Source organism: Bicyclus anynana, chromosome 3, assembly GCF_947172395.1.
Source record: "Bicyclus anynana chromosome 3, ilBicAnyn1.1, whole genome shotgun sequence".
NCBI lineage: Eukaryota > Metazoa > Arthropoda > Insecta > Lepidoptera > Nymphalidae > Bicyclus > Bicyclus anynana.
The window spans coordinates 13718371-13737874 of NC_069085.1; the positions used below are offsets into that span (position 1 = coordinate 13718371).

The window sequence follows — 19504 nt, forward strand, 5'->3', positions numbered from 1 at the left end:
CACTGAAAGAGTTTTTCAAATCGGACCAGTAGTTCCTGAGATTAGCGCGTTCATACAAACAAATATCATAAGGGTTCCGTTTTTGTACTACGTACGTTCGGAACCCTAACAAACAAACAAACAAAATCTTCAGCTTTATAATATTAGTAATAGATTCCTACGGGAAAAACCGCAAGGTAAATCGCATGGCGTTTGCTAGTACGAATATATTTTGGTTATACAACGGGTCAGGTCAGTAGGTATTGCAAATTTTATGGGATTTGCTATGTATTTTTCTTAGAAATCTACTTACTAGCTATATCTACATTATTATTTCATATTATATGAACTGTTTTATATATAAAATCCAATTTAATTGCTATGGCTTGATTCGTTCTACCCAAAGAGAATATTTAAAATTATTATTTGATAATCATCAACACGCTGTTGAAATGCATTCAATTTTCAATTTCAGACACACATATTATCAGTTTTTTACCTTTACGAAGTAGGTACAGATAGCACACTTATCACAATTGTTTTTGGTACACAAACAATATATTCAAAAAAGTTCAATATGTCAAGTTAAGCAATACAAAAAATGTTTTACAAATATTATGATTTTACGCAGTTATCTTGACAATAAAAATTACGTATTTCATAATATTTTTATTGCGCACGTATATCTCAACCCCCCGTAAAAGTTTGCTTTGAAACGGGCGATTAAAGGTGTCATTAACAAATTAAGGTCGCCTATCCACTGGAGTTGGCGCAAATAAAAAGTATAGCGCTATTTGGAACGATGTTTTATAACTTGACAGTGTTAGTCCAATAGTGGCACTGATATCGACCGTGTGAGCTTCTGTAATTTAGCTAAATGTTGTAAAAATTAATTAAAGTATTTTTTAGATAGCATGGGCCTGTATGACATTCGTAATACGTACTACTATCGTGAATCACGGCAAACTTTCAAGTTTGAAACGAACTGTAGTTATTCATTGAGTTTCATAAATTTCCACTATATAACGCCTATTGCCATTGAATAATTAACGTAAAAGTATGGTACCTAGACAATTTTTTTTTATCCTCAGCCAGTACCTATTTATCTCGCTAAATCTCAATGATTTGTTTTATAAAAAGTACAGACAGTATTTAGTCAGACAGTAATTTCCTCAATGATGTGTTTTATTATGACAAAATTCAGCAAATATCATTAATATTCCGTTGACTTCCTTGGAATGTGCGCTCGGGTTTAAGATTATTTGATAGATATCTATCGCGTGCCAAATATCTGTCAAACAGTCTCGCCATCTGCACGCCGCGCACAATTTTCTCACTAAACCCTTCAAAGTTTATTGAAAAACGTCACTCAGTTTCTCAGATTAGCTTTGCGTTCCGGCACCGCCCAGCAAAGTAATGGAATGGCGGCCTAAATTGGGGTTAATGGTATCGTCACAAAACACATAAAACCGTCTGCACGAAACACTATCCGACGGTGTAGGCATGTTTCAGTTTAAAGGGTTCACTTGTAATTGTGTGTACAGAGTCGCTGGGGCGTATAGGTTAATTAGAGCGTGTGAGCTTCGCTAGTCAAATTATAGAAATCAAGTTTGATATTATATTCATATAAAAACTCGAATTATAAATGACCTTTAAGTCAAATATAGTACTTTCCTAAAAAACAACAAATTGTCAGTAAGTCGCCTATGATACCAACATGATAGAGTCCTTAGTTAAGTAGAAAATAAACTGGTTAGATCTTCATAAATTATAGCCAATTAACCACGTCAGGTTAAAACAAAAGACAAACCGCGTCATAATTTTTATGTCGGATAATATTTATTCAAATGTTAGAAGAATTTTGCTTACCTTTGTTTGGTCACGTACAAGACTACAAAGTGTTTTAACAAGGGGGTCAAATGTGCTTCCAAATAACAGTTTTAGGTTAAGGGCCTTGAGATATAACATGAAGAACTGTGCAACAAGCTGCCTCTATAATACAGCTTTCGCATTTTCAGTTATCTCGAATCTGTGTAGACAAGTAAGTATCTATTTTTGGTTAGAAACAAGAGGGATGATGACAGTTTTTTAAATTGTATATAAATTAACAGTATGCTAATAGTAAAGCAATTTTGTAAAAGTATCTGCGATCATTACTTTCGGAGCTACAGGGATTTAAAGGGTCAGATTTGCGGCGCTGCCGCGGATCCCTGAAAAACGCCCCATACAAAATGGTACGAATTAATGACGTCGTAGGTACATAATGATCGTTAGATTTGTGTGGGCGTTTAAACAAAATTACTAATATATTTGTTATGTGTGCGTTTATGTTTATATTTCAAATATTAAATAATTCCACATTTAATGTAAGGCAGCTAAAACTGTATGAGTTTTCATCTAATAACGACAAAAGATTTTTAATAGATTTTGAAATTTTATAATCTCTATTTATTTTGCAAATATACCCACAATCTTTGCTTTTTATGTATAAATTAGTTAACATTGACCTCATTTAGCCGAATGTATCATAAAAATCAATATAGGTATTCAAACCTACCCATTGACGGAACAACCAGATTTTAATGAAAACCATAGACGTAATAAAAAGTAGACACTGTCTTCTGTGAAGGAGATGTGAAGGAAAAATATCGTGAGGAAACCCGCATAGGGCCAGCGTGGTGGTTAGCCTAACCACTCATTCTGAGAGAAGACTCCTGCTCAACAGTGAGCCGAATAAGGGTTGTTAAATATGAGGTAATTCCTCGGACGTGGTCTGTCCCAAAAAGCTGTAATACCTACTACTTGTATTTACCTACTCGTTGGTAGGAAAGGAGATGTGTCATGTCATAGTTCAAGATAGAAAATGAAGACAATTCATCGTAAAGTAGTTCAAGTAGCTTTTATTAGTGTTTAAAACCGCTATTGTTATTAGATAGTTTGGTAATTTCGCAAGTGTTTATCTCTACATTAAGGTCGCTAGGCCAAAACTGTTCTACTTTGTTAGTCGTAGATAATATGACAACAATAATTTTAAATCCGTTAACTTTTGCGTATGTATACTTAAGAGTGTGCAATATGAAATTTGGTGGTTACAAATGGTTCTGGATCTCAGATTCTGGAAAAGTTAGGAGCCTGATATTTGGGTAAATGATATTTCAAAGTGTTAGCTTCGTTATGACTATACAAAATACACAATTTGTAAAACTTATCTCGATAGTTAATTTTTTTTAAAAATACATGTTTTGCTCACATTTTGCTTTCAATCTCAGGAAAAGCAAACTTGTTTTCTTAAATTTTTGTTTTGTATAGAAAATTAGGTATTTATGTTGTTTAATTTACTTGCAATTAGGTAAAAATGGTTTTGGCGCTCACGTCATAAAATTTGCGTCGCGCGTCAATCGCTCCGTGCTTTTCACTCACGTGAAAGTCATAATTCGGCGTCTCGCTTGCGCTTCGAATTTTATCCATATCGTACCGACGTGCTGCGCGCTCTTAAGTACTTTACAGTTATATTAATATATTTTTTAATCAATATCATAACATTTCGTCCGAAATTCCTCAGTGCCTGAAGACAAAAGTCTTTGCGTGCTGACCTATGGTTCCGAGATTTGGTCGCTAACTATGGGCCTCATAAGAAAGCTAGGAGTCACACAGCGGGCGATGGAACTAGCTATGCTAGGAATATCTCTGCGTGATCAAATCAGAAATGAGAAGTCCTGTAATAGATACATCTATCTGGAAAAATAGAACATATGAGTCAAATGAGAAATTTGTCACCAGCGTAGATAGTCAGATGTTGTAAGGGCGTGTGATTGAATGCTATCTGCATCAAAAGAACGTATGTAAACGACAGTAAAAATTTGATATGCTTTAATTGACCGTCAAATTTTGTTTCGAGAATGGCGCATGCTTGCCACTGACCATCTAATAAGTTCATGATCTTGTAGCACAAGTGGCAGGACATCCGACAAAACTGATCGTGTTTTACATCAGATTTATCCGATGTCCTGCCGTTAGGCCTAGTTCGGATTACTTTAGCATTTTAGTCGAGTACGAACGACTTTTGGGCGGTAAATCCAAAAATTGTTTGTACTCGACTAAAATACTAAAGTAGTCTGTACAGTCTATTAGGGCTGCAGGCACGTGGAGTTATTGGATGGCGAGTGGCTGTTATTAAAAAAAAAATGTAACCAAGTGAGGCTGTAGGTACTTACCAAAATATAGGTACCTAGTTATCTCGAAAATTCCTTTCGTCATATAAATGTTCTAGACAACATACCTCCTTACAAATTATGCAGTTCAGATAGTTACAAGTACAATATGAAAACAAACGATTACTAAATCGAATGTTTTAAATTACGAAATTAAACAATTCTGTTGCTACGAAGGTAATTAAAATTTAAAAAAGTGCATGAAAGGTTATCCGACATGATATTAACAAGATGTACGAGTGGCTGTTTATTTTACTTATAACTAAGGGCACTCCAACCGACCTACAACTGTTTCATGTGCCTACCAGCGGCGAAGAGTCCGACAAGCCGAATTCCGCCGGGTTACCGTTTACAAATCCATACATATTCTTGTTATTATCCTTTTTTGTGTACAATAAAGTATATTTCATTCATTCATTCATTCATTTATATTCATTACTAGCGGGCGCCCGCGATTTCGTCCGCGTGGAATTCAGTTTTTCACAAATTCCGCGGGAACCGTGGATTTTTCCAGGATGAAAAGTAGCCTATGTGTTAATCCAGAGTAAAATATATTTCCATTCCAAATTTCAGCCATATCGCTTCAGTAGCCGCAGCGTAAAAGAGGAACAAACATACTTACACACTTTCACACTTACACACAAACTTTCGCCTTTATAATATTAGTAGAAAGTAGGATAGTAGGAAGTAGGATTGTAATTAATATGATGTTTGTATGGATATATAAGAAAAAAAATCCTTTTCATTGGGTTACCTTCCACAAAATTCCAACCTTCGCCACTTGTGCCTACCAAACATTATCATCATGCTTTACGCCGATGGACGCCCACTGCTGGAGATTGGCCTTTTGTAGGGACTTCCAAACACAACGCATGCAAACAGTGGCTTTTTGCAACATTTTTAATATAGGTACCTACTCAGTCCACCTATACAGACAGATTTGTCTACAAATATTTTCTACTAATTATTAGAAATGTTACGTGTCTACAAAATCACCGCAAAAGGTGATTAAAAAATTCAAAATTCAAAAATTCATTTATTTCAAGTAGGCTCAGTTTAAAAGCACTTTTGATACGTCAGTTGACTATTTCCGAATACGATCCGAATTTAGCTACTCTAATGAGCACACATATGCACAATTTTGTGTTTACTTACATTACATATATTTATGTATTTATTTTATTACATTACATAGTTAAACACTTCTTGAACACGCAACTCGACATTGTAGAAAATATATAGGTATTATTTGGTCAGATAACTTTCGTTGTTTACAATGCGACTTCATGAAATTAAGACAATAATTACTTACCCTGGAATTCATAGTCGTGAAGTGAACAATCCCCCACAAACCAATATTCAGTATTCACCCAGGGGCTGACTATTGAATCATCCTTCATTGCATTTCATAAACAAACTACTGGAGAGCCCCTAGGTGACTGGAGTTTCAAGCAAATGTTGTCTATGATTTTACATTAGATCTTTGAAAATTCTGTGACAGAACCACAGAGAGACGTATTTTGTTAATTCTTTGACATTTTACAAAATAATTGAGTTTCTATTTTCTAATATTTTCATTTACTTTTTGTTTTTATTTATCATAGTAAAATTTAATTCGTTCAAGAGTACAATAGATCAGTTTTATCAAAAAGTTTCTCACAAGAAGGAGTTGTTAGAAAAATATTGAAGATATGTGGACGAACATGATCATAATCAAAATTATCAGCCGATGGACGTCCACTGCTGGACATAGCCGTCTTGCATGGACTTTCAAACACAACGGTATCGAGCCGCCAGCGTCCAGCGGCTCCCTGCAACCCGCTTGATGCCCTCGGCCCACCTAGTGGGGGTTCGACCAACACTGCGATTTCATCGGCTCTTCGAACTATGTGGTCTGCCCATTGCCATTTCAGCTTCACGACTCGCTGTGCTACCTATGCCAGTGACTTTGGTTTGTCTGCGGATCTCCTCATTTGTGATTCGATCACGCAGAGAAATCCCAAGCATACTATTTACTATTTATAAGTAGTTTGATATTTCATACTTTTGTAATGTGGAATCCTACTTGAAATAAAAAAAATATTGTCAGAGAAAATTTGTTTATTTTACTCAAAACCACCTATAATTACCTTAAATAATTACAAGTAGGTACTATTATGCTGTATTTTTTTACAATTTTTAGTAAGTGCAGTAAATAAATATAGGTGTAGCTTATCCTTAGGAATAGTGGTAAAATTGCATTTCACAAAGCTTTAGATCACATAATATTATATATGTATTTAGTAGGTAAGCTTGGCCTGGTAATGGGCTGATAATAATGAACCACACACACTTATTGCAATTCTAAAATCAAACCTATGTCCTTTTGATACAAAGTTTAATTAATAACAACAATAAATACATAATTTACATATAACTTATTGTTATTATTGTATATTTTTATAGGGCCAGACTTAAATGAAAAATGCAGAAGTAAACATTTAATAATTATCTTTATTAAAGATGTGAATCAATAAATTTTTATTTTCCATCGTTCATTCAATTAAGATTTGTATATATTTTCTATTGTTATGGACTTCAGAGTGAGTGACCACCTTACAATACACTGCACTCACTCCTACTACTTCGATATTAAATGCTGCTGACTTTTCAAGGTATGAGGGTCTTCCAATTAGTGTGATCTGAAAACTCAGATTTTCAAGGACCAAAGTATTCTCAGTATTCTTGGTAAAACAGTATTCTCAGAGCTCATCACTGCTATTCCCTGCCATGATAGCCGGTTTCTTTAAATCTGAGGGTCCTCCGGGGTTGTTTATATGTATACCTATGTGTGCCATCAATACAGCTTGACTTGTGGCATTTCTGTTATTTCATAGAATGCTTGATGGACTGCACATACAGTCTGAAAATAAACATTATGTTAGTTACATTTATGTAGGTTATATATTTCCTAAATCAAAACTAGATGGGTATACCTAACATTTATATAGGTTAGATTACAAACAAACTAATTAAATTCTTCATCATGAGTATGTTAAGCATGAGTCTCTCAGAATGAGAGGGATAAGGTCCACCACTCTGGCCCAATGTGAATTGGCAGACTTCACACATGTAGAGACAATGTTTTTCCTTCACCGTATGAGACATGTGATATACATTTAAATTCATAAAATGCACATAACTGAAATGATTTGGAGGTGCATGTTTCAGACAGCATTTGAACCTACACCCTCCAAATAGAAGGCAGAGGTCATATCAACTGGGCTATATGGATTTTGACCTACTCCTAATTTATCTATACTAATATTATAAACAGGAAAAATTTGTTTGTTTTGTATAGGATCTAGAATTACTGAATTGATTTGAAAGATTCTATCACTGTTGGGAACCTACACCATCATAATCAAAGGCAGAGGTCATACCCACTGGGCTAATTGGTTTTATATCTACTCCTAATTTATTAATAATAGAAACAGGAAAGATTTGTTTGTTTGTATGTAGGTATGTAGGCTCTGGAACTACTGAACCAATTTAAAAAATTCTTTCACTGTTGGGAAGCTACACTATCCCCGAGCTCTATAGGCTATATTTTATCCCCGTATTCTTACGGAAATGGGAATTTCCGTAAGAATACGGGGATTATTGATAATGAACAAATGTACGTACCTGGAAACATCCCGTTACATAGAATCGAAGTGCTGCTAGAATGCATAATAATAGCGGTATTGGTATTCCTCCCTTGGGTCTTCTGTGTTCATTCTTCATCAAACAGAGGCATATTATGCCTAATATGAGAATCTTTCGTACATTCCATAACGCCATAGTATTAAACTGGATTTACGCAATTGCTAATATTTATCTTGGATACTGATATAACTCGCTGTTTATACACAGTCTTAACACTTTCCAAGTCCACTTTTTAATAAATAAATCACGAATAACAACAAAAAAAATGCCAGGGGATGGTTTGGCTGACAAATATCGGTAATTCAGCAGTCAGCCGCCAGCTCCTGTCAAATGAGGGGTTTCTTTTGTCTATGAAACGCGTAGGGGTTGAATTCGACACATAGCGACTGAATAATCCCCTTAGGGGCCCCCTACTACGACTATGAATTCCACCGTTAGATATTTTTGTCCGCCTCAGTATTGACGCGTAGTGACATATCTATAGTAGAAAATAAAAAATTTGGGTATTTTTTGGAGAAATAGGAACATTATTCTGATTGGGTTCGAGTCCAACTTTTGAACTATTAAAACTACATACTAAAATATTCAAAATTTTGAAAGAATGAGCCATGTTTAATTCAACATGTCATCACACAACTCCACAACAAACTGTTTGACAAAAGAGAAACAAGCGATGATTTGTGGAGTAACAGCATTAAATACAGTTCTCTCGTCATTCAGTTCCAGATATTTACGTAAGTGTATCCTCCCGAAACTGTTTACACGCGAGCACCCCGAATTACACGTGACGACACGGCAACTCAGCACGTCATACATCTGACGTGAACAGCAATCGTGTCATGTAAATACGACCCGATTTCGCGGACGCTTTGCGTAATACCGTCTGAATCAGACACAATAAATAACGCGCATTTTTATGAGCCGTTACGCCGATGCGAAAGTGATTTCACGAATTACAGCCGGCGGAGCCAGGAAGAGGAGGTTGATGCTATCTACGATGATATTCTATTTCGCTAGCCACGTCGCGGCTTACACGATTTAGGACAGAAATGTTAATTCTGTTAATTCTTCATCATCGTCAACAACCCATATTCGTGTGTGAGCACTGTTGACCACGAGTCTCCTTTCAGGATGAGAGGGGTTAGGCCTTAGACCACACACACCATATCCCAGTGGACATAACCTCTGCCTTCGATTCGAACGGTGGAGGTTCGAATCCGGTCCGGGGCATACACCTCCAACTTTTCAGATTGATGTGCATTTTAAGAAATTAAAACAGTGAAGGAAAACATCGTGAGGAAACTTATATGACTGAGAATTTTCTTAATTATTTACATGTGTCAAGTCTGCCAATTCGCATTGGGCCAACGTGGGTGACCATAGATGGGTGACTATTACCCTAACCACTCTCATTCTGAGAAGAGACTCGTGTTCAACAGTAAGCCGGAAATGGGTTGTCAATGGTGATAATGATAGTAAAGTTCAGGGGGTAGCATGGTCTACCCCCTGAACTTTACGAATTACGTCATAAGATTCAGTCAAATGGTATAATATATGAGCACAGCTATGAAAAAATTTAAATCCATACGTGGTTTACTTTAGAATGTGGGTATAAACTTGTTTATGTTTCCTATAAAAATATGAGTAACAGAAAAGAAAATTCGATTCTTAAAATTCAAAAGTACCTATATCAAAAGCAGAAAGTAAACAGCCACATGAATAAAAATTAAATTGAATTTTGTTGTTAAGATGACGCACTATGAGCTTTTCTTCATCGATCTACTTCAGTGTATGATTCATGTTTGCTATATGATTGATGGTAAAATTTTCAGCTCGTTTTTCAACAGCTAAGGGTGCCCTCCCACTATCTATAATATTGTCAATATTATTGAAAATATTTGGGTATAGCTGACACCGCGCGGTTTCACCCGCTTGGTTCCCGTTTTTGTAAGAATACGGGGATAAGCCTGTAGTCTTCCTTGATAAATGGGCTATCTAACACTGAAAGAATTTTTCAAATCGGACCTATATATAGTTCCTGAGATTAGCGCTTCAGATTATAGTATAGATTATCACTGGCACACCCTGGCAGGTCTGCGTGAGTGTTGCCGCAGTGATGACCTACGGATGTGAGACTTGGTCGCTAACTATAGGCCTTATAAGAAGGCAGAACGTCTTACGCCTTACATACATTATAGGCAATTGACCATTTATTATTGAGTATGAGTATGCACTCTGACACATTTTAGTATTTAGAATATTGTACATGTTATCAACCCATATTCGGGTCACTGCTGAGCTTGTGTCTCCTCTTAGAATGAGAGGGGCTAGGCTAATAGTCCACCACGCTGGCCCAATGGCCAGATTGGCAAACTTCACACACGTAGAGAACGTTCTCTGGTATGTAGGTTTCCTCACGATGTTTTTCCTTCACAGTTTGAGACACGTGATATTTAATTTCTTAAAATGCACACAACTGAAAAGTTGGAGGTGCATGCCCCGGACCGGGTTCGAACCCACACCCTCCGGAATGAGAGGCAGAGGGCATGTCCACTAGGCTATCACGGCTCTATTTCTCTATTTAGAATTTTAGTAAGACAGTATAACACAACGTTTGAAACACACACTGCTAAATGGTATATCTACATTCTACATGCAAAATAATAAATGTAAAATATAATAGAAAACCGAAGATCAATAGAATATTGGCCAATAGAAACATTTAAGAATCAGTTTAACCATTCAAACTGTCGGCAATGAAACTGGAAAGCCGTGATATTTTTAAATGCTATAAAACGCCAAGTCTCAGAATAAATGCTTCTTAAATACTTTGTCTATTTACTGCATTAGCATCACTTGCCGTTTTCACAGAACTATATTTGTTCCGTTTCGTCTTTAAAATGTATTTGTGTTTTTATTTGGAAATATTGAATAAAATTTTGAAAGCATCATGCTTTTCAATCAGATATTTTTGCCTTGACTTTTTTCACACTAATATTATAAAGGCAAAAGTTTGTGTGTGTAAGTGTTAAGTATGCTTGAAATGGTTTTTACTCTGGATTAACACATAGGCTACTTTTTCTATATAGTTATCTATATACGGACGTATTAAGAAAATTATAGAATCCGATTATAGGTGCAAAACCATGGCCTTGGTCTTGCAGGATCCAAATACACTGTTTTTCCTTCGAAGCATAAATAGTAAGCAATGTTAAAAAAAAATTTACGTAAGTAGGCTCAGTTTACAAGCACTTTTAAAATGTCAGTTGACTATTTGTAAAGATTCTACCACCAGTTTTTGTGCGTAACTTCACCAGCAAACAGAAAAGATGCTTGGTATGAGAAATAAGTTTAAGTGTTATTATATCAGTGCAGCCCCTGTAGCCAAGTGGTAAGTCGATTCTATTTCTACGATCGCAAACGCTTCGAAAACTAGAAAATTGTATGGCAATGACATATATTTATCACGTGTTCTGTCGATAGCAAATTACATTCCCATGCATTTTTCTAGTTTTCGAAGCGTTTGCGATTGTAGAAAGAGAATCGACGTGCCACTTGGTTACAGGGGCAGCTCTCTCACGAAACATTCACAAAAATTACGTTGATAAACATATTAAATGTAAAACGATAGCGAGGCAATCGTGATAAGGGTTTCATAAAATATTTTTAATATGTATTGATGACGCAAAATAGTGACGCTGTGCATATTTTGTTATTTTATCTACCAGAACTTTGAACTAAAACATATCACGAAATTTTAAAGTTAGAAACCTATAAGATCGCGGGAGTTTCGTCGTAACTTTACGACCACTGAAATGCCTTTAAAAATGTGTAATGGGCGCCTGAACCCTTTGATTTTTATATAAACAAATCTGACGACAGATGCCGTTTTCTGCGCATCTCAAGGTTTATTTACGCGGAAATGTATACACTATATATTTTTAGATAAAGGTCATATTTCAAAAATATTTGGCTAAAGAACTAGCCGAACGTTTAAGCTTTTTGGAGTTTATCATCTTCAAAAAGTACGAAACTAATATCTAATAGTAAATATGGTATAATAGTAATGAAAAGTACGAAATAAGAAGATCCCAGTTAATGAACCTAATAATAGTTAAAAAATCCACATTTAGGTACTACATTAAGATTAAAATAAGTTAATTAATGAGAAAGATACTTAGAGGCAATTGGAGCTACTTTCATCTTCACACAAGAAGTAAAATTAATCATTTTATGTAATGATAATAAATATTATGAAGAATGATGATTTTAAAAGAGAAACTGATGAGTTTATCATACTTTCGAACCGATGGTAGAGACTCTACAAATAGTCAAATTTGACGTTTCAAAATTGCTTGTAAAAGTTGATGTTTACTTGAATGAAACGAGTTTTATTTTTTCCCACCTAATGGCAAACAAAACTACTACTCATTGAATTATAATAATAATTATAAAAAAAAAAAATTATCAGCCTAATAGTGGAAATAGTAAAACTCCTGAATAGTAATTAAAAAAAAAAATATTAAAGCACCTTAGGGCCGATGTAGTTCTCGTAGTTTCCACAGAGTCTATGGACGTCAGATCGTCGATATCATTGGCCGACCGTCGCCGGCCGCGGTCAGCCAGCAGTTCTATTGTCGTCCAGAAGGTACCCTCCGAGGCGTTCGACGACGTCCGCTGCATGGTGTAGGTACACTCGCTCTATTGTCTATGGTGCATGTTGCTTCACTCGCGGCTTAAGGTGCAATGACTGCTGCCGCCATTACAGTCGCCAAGAACCTCCCCATGGGGGTGCCATGCCACGTGTCACACGCGAACATTAATCTCACGACTCACACCCTACGTATAATTTTCCGCGCACTCATTCACTTTTATCGACATCGAACAGTTGGTTTTGAATGCTTTTTAATTAACTTCGTATGTGCGATTTGATGGGGACGTGGCAAGGTCGTCCGGTCAACGTCGTTATTAACCCATATACGGCTCACTGCTGAGCTCGAGTCTCCTCTCAGAATGAGAGGGGTTCTGGCACTCTGTAATTGTTTGGGGTAGGATGTATTTCCTTACGACGTTGCCAGTGAATTGATATTATGTTACATGTGGCTGCTTGCCATAAAGGTTACTGAACTCGAAATAGATCACGACCCCTAGCAACCAATGAACTACTTTGATAATTTAAATTAATATTTTTACTGATTTACTAAAGAAATAATCTTTGTGCACAAAGGAAAAATAAAAAAACTGGATGACAAAGTATTTACACTTAAAAGGCTGTTACATTAAACAATTATGAAGATCAATTTTGAATTTTTGAGTATAGAAGTTAGAACACACTACATACTCGTATTTGTGGTTTAGCAAGTTTTTACATCAAGACGTGTTTGCTACTGACTAAGTTCAAAATAACTTATAATATGTGCCATACTTTTTTTTTTATTCTCTACAAGTTAGCCCTTGACCACAATCTCACCTGATGGTAAGTGATGATGCAATCAAAGATGGACGCGGCTAACTTGTTAGGAGTAGTATGAAAAATCACACCCCTTTCGTTTCTACAAGACATCGTACCGGAACGCTAAATCGCTTGGCGGTAATCGTCTTTGTCGGTAGCGCGGTAACTAGCCACGGCCGAAGCCTCCCACCAGCCAAAATAATGACTAATTTTCCATTAACCAAACGAAAAACTAGGAGTAGATAAGACAATAGTGCAATAAGAAGGATAAGAACCTAAAACTTCTAGAAAAGCAGACTATCCGTTGAGCCGGCGACAAAAGGCTTAAAAAATATTATACTAGGTTGATTGTTGATTAAATAGAAAAATAGCTCGTAATATTAGTTTAGTAAAGGAGCAAATCGTCCGTCATAGTTCAGTGGTAGGAGGGTCGGAGTGACCCAGATGGCGCGCTCGTCCCGGCCCGACCCGACCCGACCGGGTCAGTGAAATGCTACGGCCTTCGTATCACGAAAATAATACAACTTTTAATTTATTATACGGTGACATGTATTTATGGGGAACGTATACGGTTGTGGTGGATACAACGTATCGTGTAGTCGTTGAGCATGTGGAATTTTTACTCCAACTACATAGGAAAGTAAATTTAAATTTCGAACAGACTTAGAAATGGAAAGTGAAAACAAAGGAAAATATAAAAAGTTGTTACTCCAAGTATGTGAAAATAAATTTAAGTTTCGAACAGACTTAGAAATTAAAAGAACATAAAGGAAACATTTTATAGTTGTGTTTGAAAATAAAAGACCTCATACAAAACTGTTACTTATAATAAAAGTAGGAAGAGAAAAAAGATAAAGAGAGACTTTTTAATGGCATTGTCTATAAAAGTCGTTTAAAAACTATAGGTAATTTCTAACCTGAAGTTTCTAGATTCGATAAGTGTTTTAACAAAAGCAATGATCTGAATTATCGTTGGATAGTGGTGAGAATCAGTCTTTTTGTCGTAAATTTATATTAAACATAACTGCCTCTTTGGTCCCATGATTAGCTAGTTCAGCTACGAATAATGAGGTCCAGGGATCGAATTCCGGGTCAGGCCAATAAAAAAAGTAAGTTATATGTATATTATAAAAATAAGTATGTTCTTAATAGCAGCCTGGAGTTGGGAAGTTGGCGGTGTTAGTACAACCCCGTGCCTCGGAGAGCACGTAAAGCCGTCGGTCCTGCGCTTGATCTCTCACCGGTCGTGTCGGTCTGCCGTCCCATCGGATTTTGAGTGTGAGGGAAGAGAGAGTGCACCTGTGCTCGCGCACACACTTGTGCACTATAATATCTCCTGCGTACATGGTTAATCTCGCCATGAGATTAGCCGCCTAGACGGAAAAGTCGGTCGTGCTTGGGAAGTCGAGAGTATATTATTATTAGCCGCGCGGTTTCACCCGCGTGGTTCCCATTCCCGTAGGTATTCGGGGGTAATATATAGCCTATAGCCTTACTCGATAAATGGGCTATCTAACACTGAAATAATTTTTGAAATCGGACCAGTAGTTCCTGAGATTAGCGCGTTTAATCAAACAAACAAACAAGCTCTTTGGCTTTATAATATTAGTATAGATTATTCATTTATTGTCATTTTTTAACTAGTAGGTACACAGTAACTTTATTAATAAATGACATGATGCAAAATTGTTTATAAAAATCAATAGCAACTGTATCTAATTAAATAAGATTGGTACCTAACAGTCAACACATGTGAACAGTTATCTAAAATAACAAGACAATATAATATTAGACACGCAATATTAAAGTCACATGCTTAGATAAGAAGTTCTAAACGTGAGGTCAACAGGGTATTTTAATCTATGTAAGTAAAAACTCTGAAAAAATAAACAAAATAATTTTAGCAATAAGTTATCGTTAATATAAGTCGTTGATAAGACGTCATGTCATACATTAGTCGCGTCTAGCCAATGATGATAGAAGAAAAAAAGAGGTAAACAGGTTATATAAACTACATTCGATGTTTACAACTGGCACGCAAAAAATATTTTAGCGGCGTTGTCAATGGCGCGATGACAATGCGGCGACTGAGCTCAGGTTTGCTAATTAGCATAGTTTTAACGTGTCATTTGCGGTTCACGTATACCCTATCAACCCTTTTTTTTAACCGACATCATCACAACGAGGAGATTCCCAATTCGAGTCTACGTTTTTTTTGTTTCCAAGTATAATATATCTATCTTCGTTTTAAATTCCAGCCAAATTGGTTAAGTAGATGCGGGTTAAAAGAGTAAGAAACATCCAAACAAACATCCATACAAACTTTCCACCAGTTTGGAAACAGTACTTACGCATATTGTATTATTTTCGCTTGCCACCATCGCGGTAGATTAGGTAGCTGGAATCTTTTCATTTTTTTTCTTCCCATCTCACCTTCCGCTCCGATTTCATCTTCGCCTTCCACCTTGGAACGAAAAGCTAAACAATAATTGATTAATGATTATAATAAAATATAAGAAAACGCTGCTGTATGATCTAGCTCATGATTAAGAAGCCCAAATGGATTTCAAACTAGTCACACGCATGCATAAAAATTGTGTATTTTATCCATTTCAATTTATGTAGTAGTAAGGAATGCAAAATAGGTGTTGAACAGGCGTGTTCTTGTGTGAAATTGAAGGAGTGTCAGCAATACAGAACCTAGGTACCTAAGGCAAAGTACCGAACTGGAAAGCAGTGTTGGTCGACCTCTCACTAGGGTGGCAGAGGACATCAAGCGGGTTGCAGGGAGCCGCTGGATGCTGGTGGCTATAGACCGTTGTGTTTGGACGTCCATGTAAGAGGCATATGTCCAGCAGTGGACGTCCATCGGCTTTTTATGATGATGATGATGATGATGATGAGGCTCTTCTCGGACCAAGGCGCGTTTGGAACCCTCGTAACTTTAGTTTTAAGTTTTCGACTATTATTAGATTAAATTAAATTATGACATAATCTTGACCTTTCAAAAGTGCTTGTAAACTAAGCCTAATTGAAATAAATGAATTTTGACTTTTTTGACTTTTGATGATGATGATAAGCAACATGTTTGTGATAAGCCGGTTTGAATGTCACCCCCTGTATCACTATAATTAATTTAATAATCAGTTTTTGCTTTTTATTTAAAAACACAAACGCGGTCATTGCGTCTTCAATCAAAGTTAGAGGGCATGCCATGTATTTACTTCAGATAAAGTCTCTCGAGCTATTCAACTAAGGATAATGACCACCTGAAGTCACCTGATGATATTATTTATCAAAACATAAACTATTACTGTAAAGCAGCAAGCGTAATGTACATAATGATAGTTAAAAATAAACGTAGTTTACCTGTTTTAAAAATAGTTAATTTTCTTATTTTTTGGTTATTAATTTGGAAACACAATAATAATTAACTCTCGGTGCACACTTGCGAGTATGCATATGGTAGAGTTGGAGTAGTTGCGATTATGGAGACTCGGGATTCTATGGAGGCTCGGGAGTCTATGGTGACTCGGGAGTCTATGGAGGCTCTTAGATACAAATAAGGTACCTAAAAAGTCACTTAATTCGAGTTCTTACTGTAGGATCCGAATATAAGACGACCTTCACCAACCTGTCTTCTAGATGAAAGTATTTTATATCAAACTAGCTGATGCCGCGCGGTTTCACTCGCGTGGTTAACGTTTCCGTTGGAATACGGGGATAATATATAGCCTTCCTTGATTAATGGGCTATTAAACAATAAAAAAAAAATTCAAATCGGACCAGTAGTTCCTGAGTGTAGCACGTTCCAACAAACAAACAAACGCTTCAGCTTTACAATATTAGTATACTCAGCGCCGTCCCAAAGTAAATTTTAAAATGGTGCGAGATCTAATTATGGCGCCTCTCCTGTTTGCTCCTAATAATATGCTGATACCTATACCAAATTATGAGTAAAGTAAGAATGGAACGCGAAGATCTCGATCATACTCTGGGGTACCAATTGAAAATCAGGCGCCAAGTAGCGTCTACGGTTGACTAGGATTATCATTTATGCAGTATGAACGGGTCGGCCCTGAGTATACTTAGATTAAATATGTCAATAAACATATTGCCAATGGGTTGCCTGAAAATTTTCAGTCCAGAATATTATGATTATGATAGAATCTATGGATATTGTGTTTCTGTTGTGCTGACGCTCTTTTATTTATACACACAAACGCGTTTAATTTACTAGGCACAATATACACAATATATATATGCTACTAGGTACGTAAATCGTCTTCGGTGATACCTGTAATTTCACTCTCTTGTCTTTTTCATCTTTCTTGCCTTCGTTATTGCCGTCTGCCATTTTATATATTCCTTATTCCTTATATTCCTTATATTCGAGAGTTACGGGTTTACTAATAATTTCGATTTAAAGCTTCTTTTTAAACAGAAAGTATTTTGTTTACATGATAATAATAAATATCACAAGAATTTTGGATTAAAATACTTTAATTTAAATTTTGTTACTGAAAATTAATGACGCATAAAATTTTGTAAGTGGTCATGACAATGATTGACTTTGACAAAATTATTTGTTAACTTTCATTTTAGTATTCAGTACCTACTAGATTAAAAAAAACGACCTCATTTTGTAGCAAAAGCTAAGTGTCATAAAATTACGATTGTATCTACTGATATCTTGTACCAAATCGTAAATCTATGACTGATATCTACACAAATATTATAATATTTTTTTTTTGTCTGAAAGGAAAGTACCTAATATTTCAAATCTGTGACGTAAAATCTTCGTAAAATACATATAACGCCCCGCGGTTTCACCTGCATAGTTTTCTTTCCCGTTAGAATTCAGAGAAAAAACAATGTGGCATTTTATTGGTATATTTTCAAAGTCGGTTATGTAGATACAATTAAAACCCCCTTACCTACAATACCACAAACTAAACCTGATATAGACTAGTATAGACTAGTAAAAATACCTAAATTATTTTTGTAAACCTTAATAGCTCAACGGTTAAGAGTAGCTTGGGTTTTATTTTCCATTTTGCATTATAATTACCCATTCATAATAGACTTTTACGTAATGTTTAAAGTATATGGCTAATTTTCTTTTTATAACAAGAAAAAGAAAATATATCTACGTCACTATTGTATAACAGGTGGATGAACAAAACGTTTTTCAAGATGTTAATGACGACCAAGTTATTCACACTAGTGCGATAAAAGTTAAATGATTTATTATATACTAACAATTAATGCATAATCGGTGCTTTGGAGCACAATAAACAACCATTAAAAGTTGTTATTTTAAAAAACATTGTTTTATTTGTATTACTTTACCTTAGGTCACCTTATAGTATCAAATTTACAACAATATAATGATAATTTAGGTACGAACCTTTTTCACTGTCTGACCTGTCTGTTTTATATTGGTGTAAACATGGGCGTCCACTAGTGCTCCATGTGTATGAAAAATATTTAAGTTTATGACCCATTTTAAAGGACAATGGTCTATTTCCAAACAAATTTTTGCTGACATTTTTTTCAAGCGTCTATGAATGAAAAAAATATAAAATGATAGATAATTATTTTCTTAACAATTTATTCTTATGGTTTAATATAATGTGAAGTCTGGAATTCGAGATATTTATGTTTGAAGTTTTAGAGGTTATGTTTTGTCAACAACGAATAGAGACCTACTTTTTAAATTGAAGTCTTAAGTATTCCATGATTATGAAGCCGGGTATTTGGGTTCGATCGAAGAACATAAAAAGTAGGTTTGATCCCCATTTTTCTCTTAGACATATAGATAATATACATGCTTTATAAAAATGAACCTTCCTAATTAAATCTAAAAACCAACGTGGAATTTAATACAATAGTGTTTTAAGTCAGTAGTTTAGCGGGAGAATCGGTGTCCATAAACATAAGCGATCGTTAAAAAAGAATGTATGTACAGAAAATCATTTGATAAGTATCGGAAAAATGCAACAAGATTTACAAGACGCTTAAGTACGCAAACGACGAAATTACGACGCGATGTGACAACTGACTGACAGTTCACAGTTGAATTGTTAGTGCATGACTTGTCATAGGAACACGTAAAAGTATCGATACTTTATAGTATCGATTAATGATTATCGATCTCCTTTCGATACTGTTA

At 35.5% G+C, this 19504-nt stretch overlaps 1 protein-coding gene across 1 annotated transcript in view; it reads right to left on the reverse strand.

The window, feature by feature from the left end:
* The window catches only part of LOC112058288 (uncharacterized), a 26844-nt gene extending 14114 nt beyond the window's left edge, over nt 1-12730 (reverse strand). Inside the window, exon 1 of the mRNA XM_024099004.2 lies at nt 12409-12730. Coding sequence (XP_023954772.2) covers nt 12409-12560 — 152 coding nt within the window. The 5' untranslated portion in view covers nt 12561-12730. The remainder of the gene's footprint in view (nt 1-12408) is intronic.
* Nucleotides 12731-19504: the final 6774 nt, after the last annotated feature.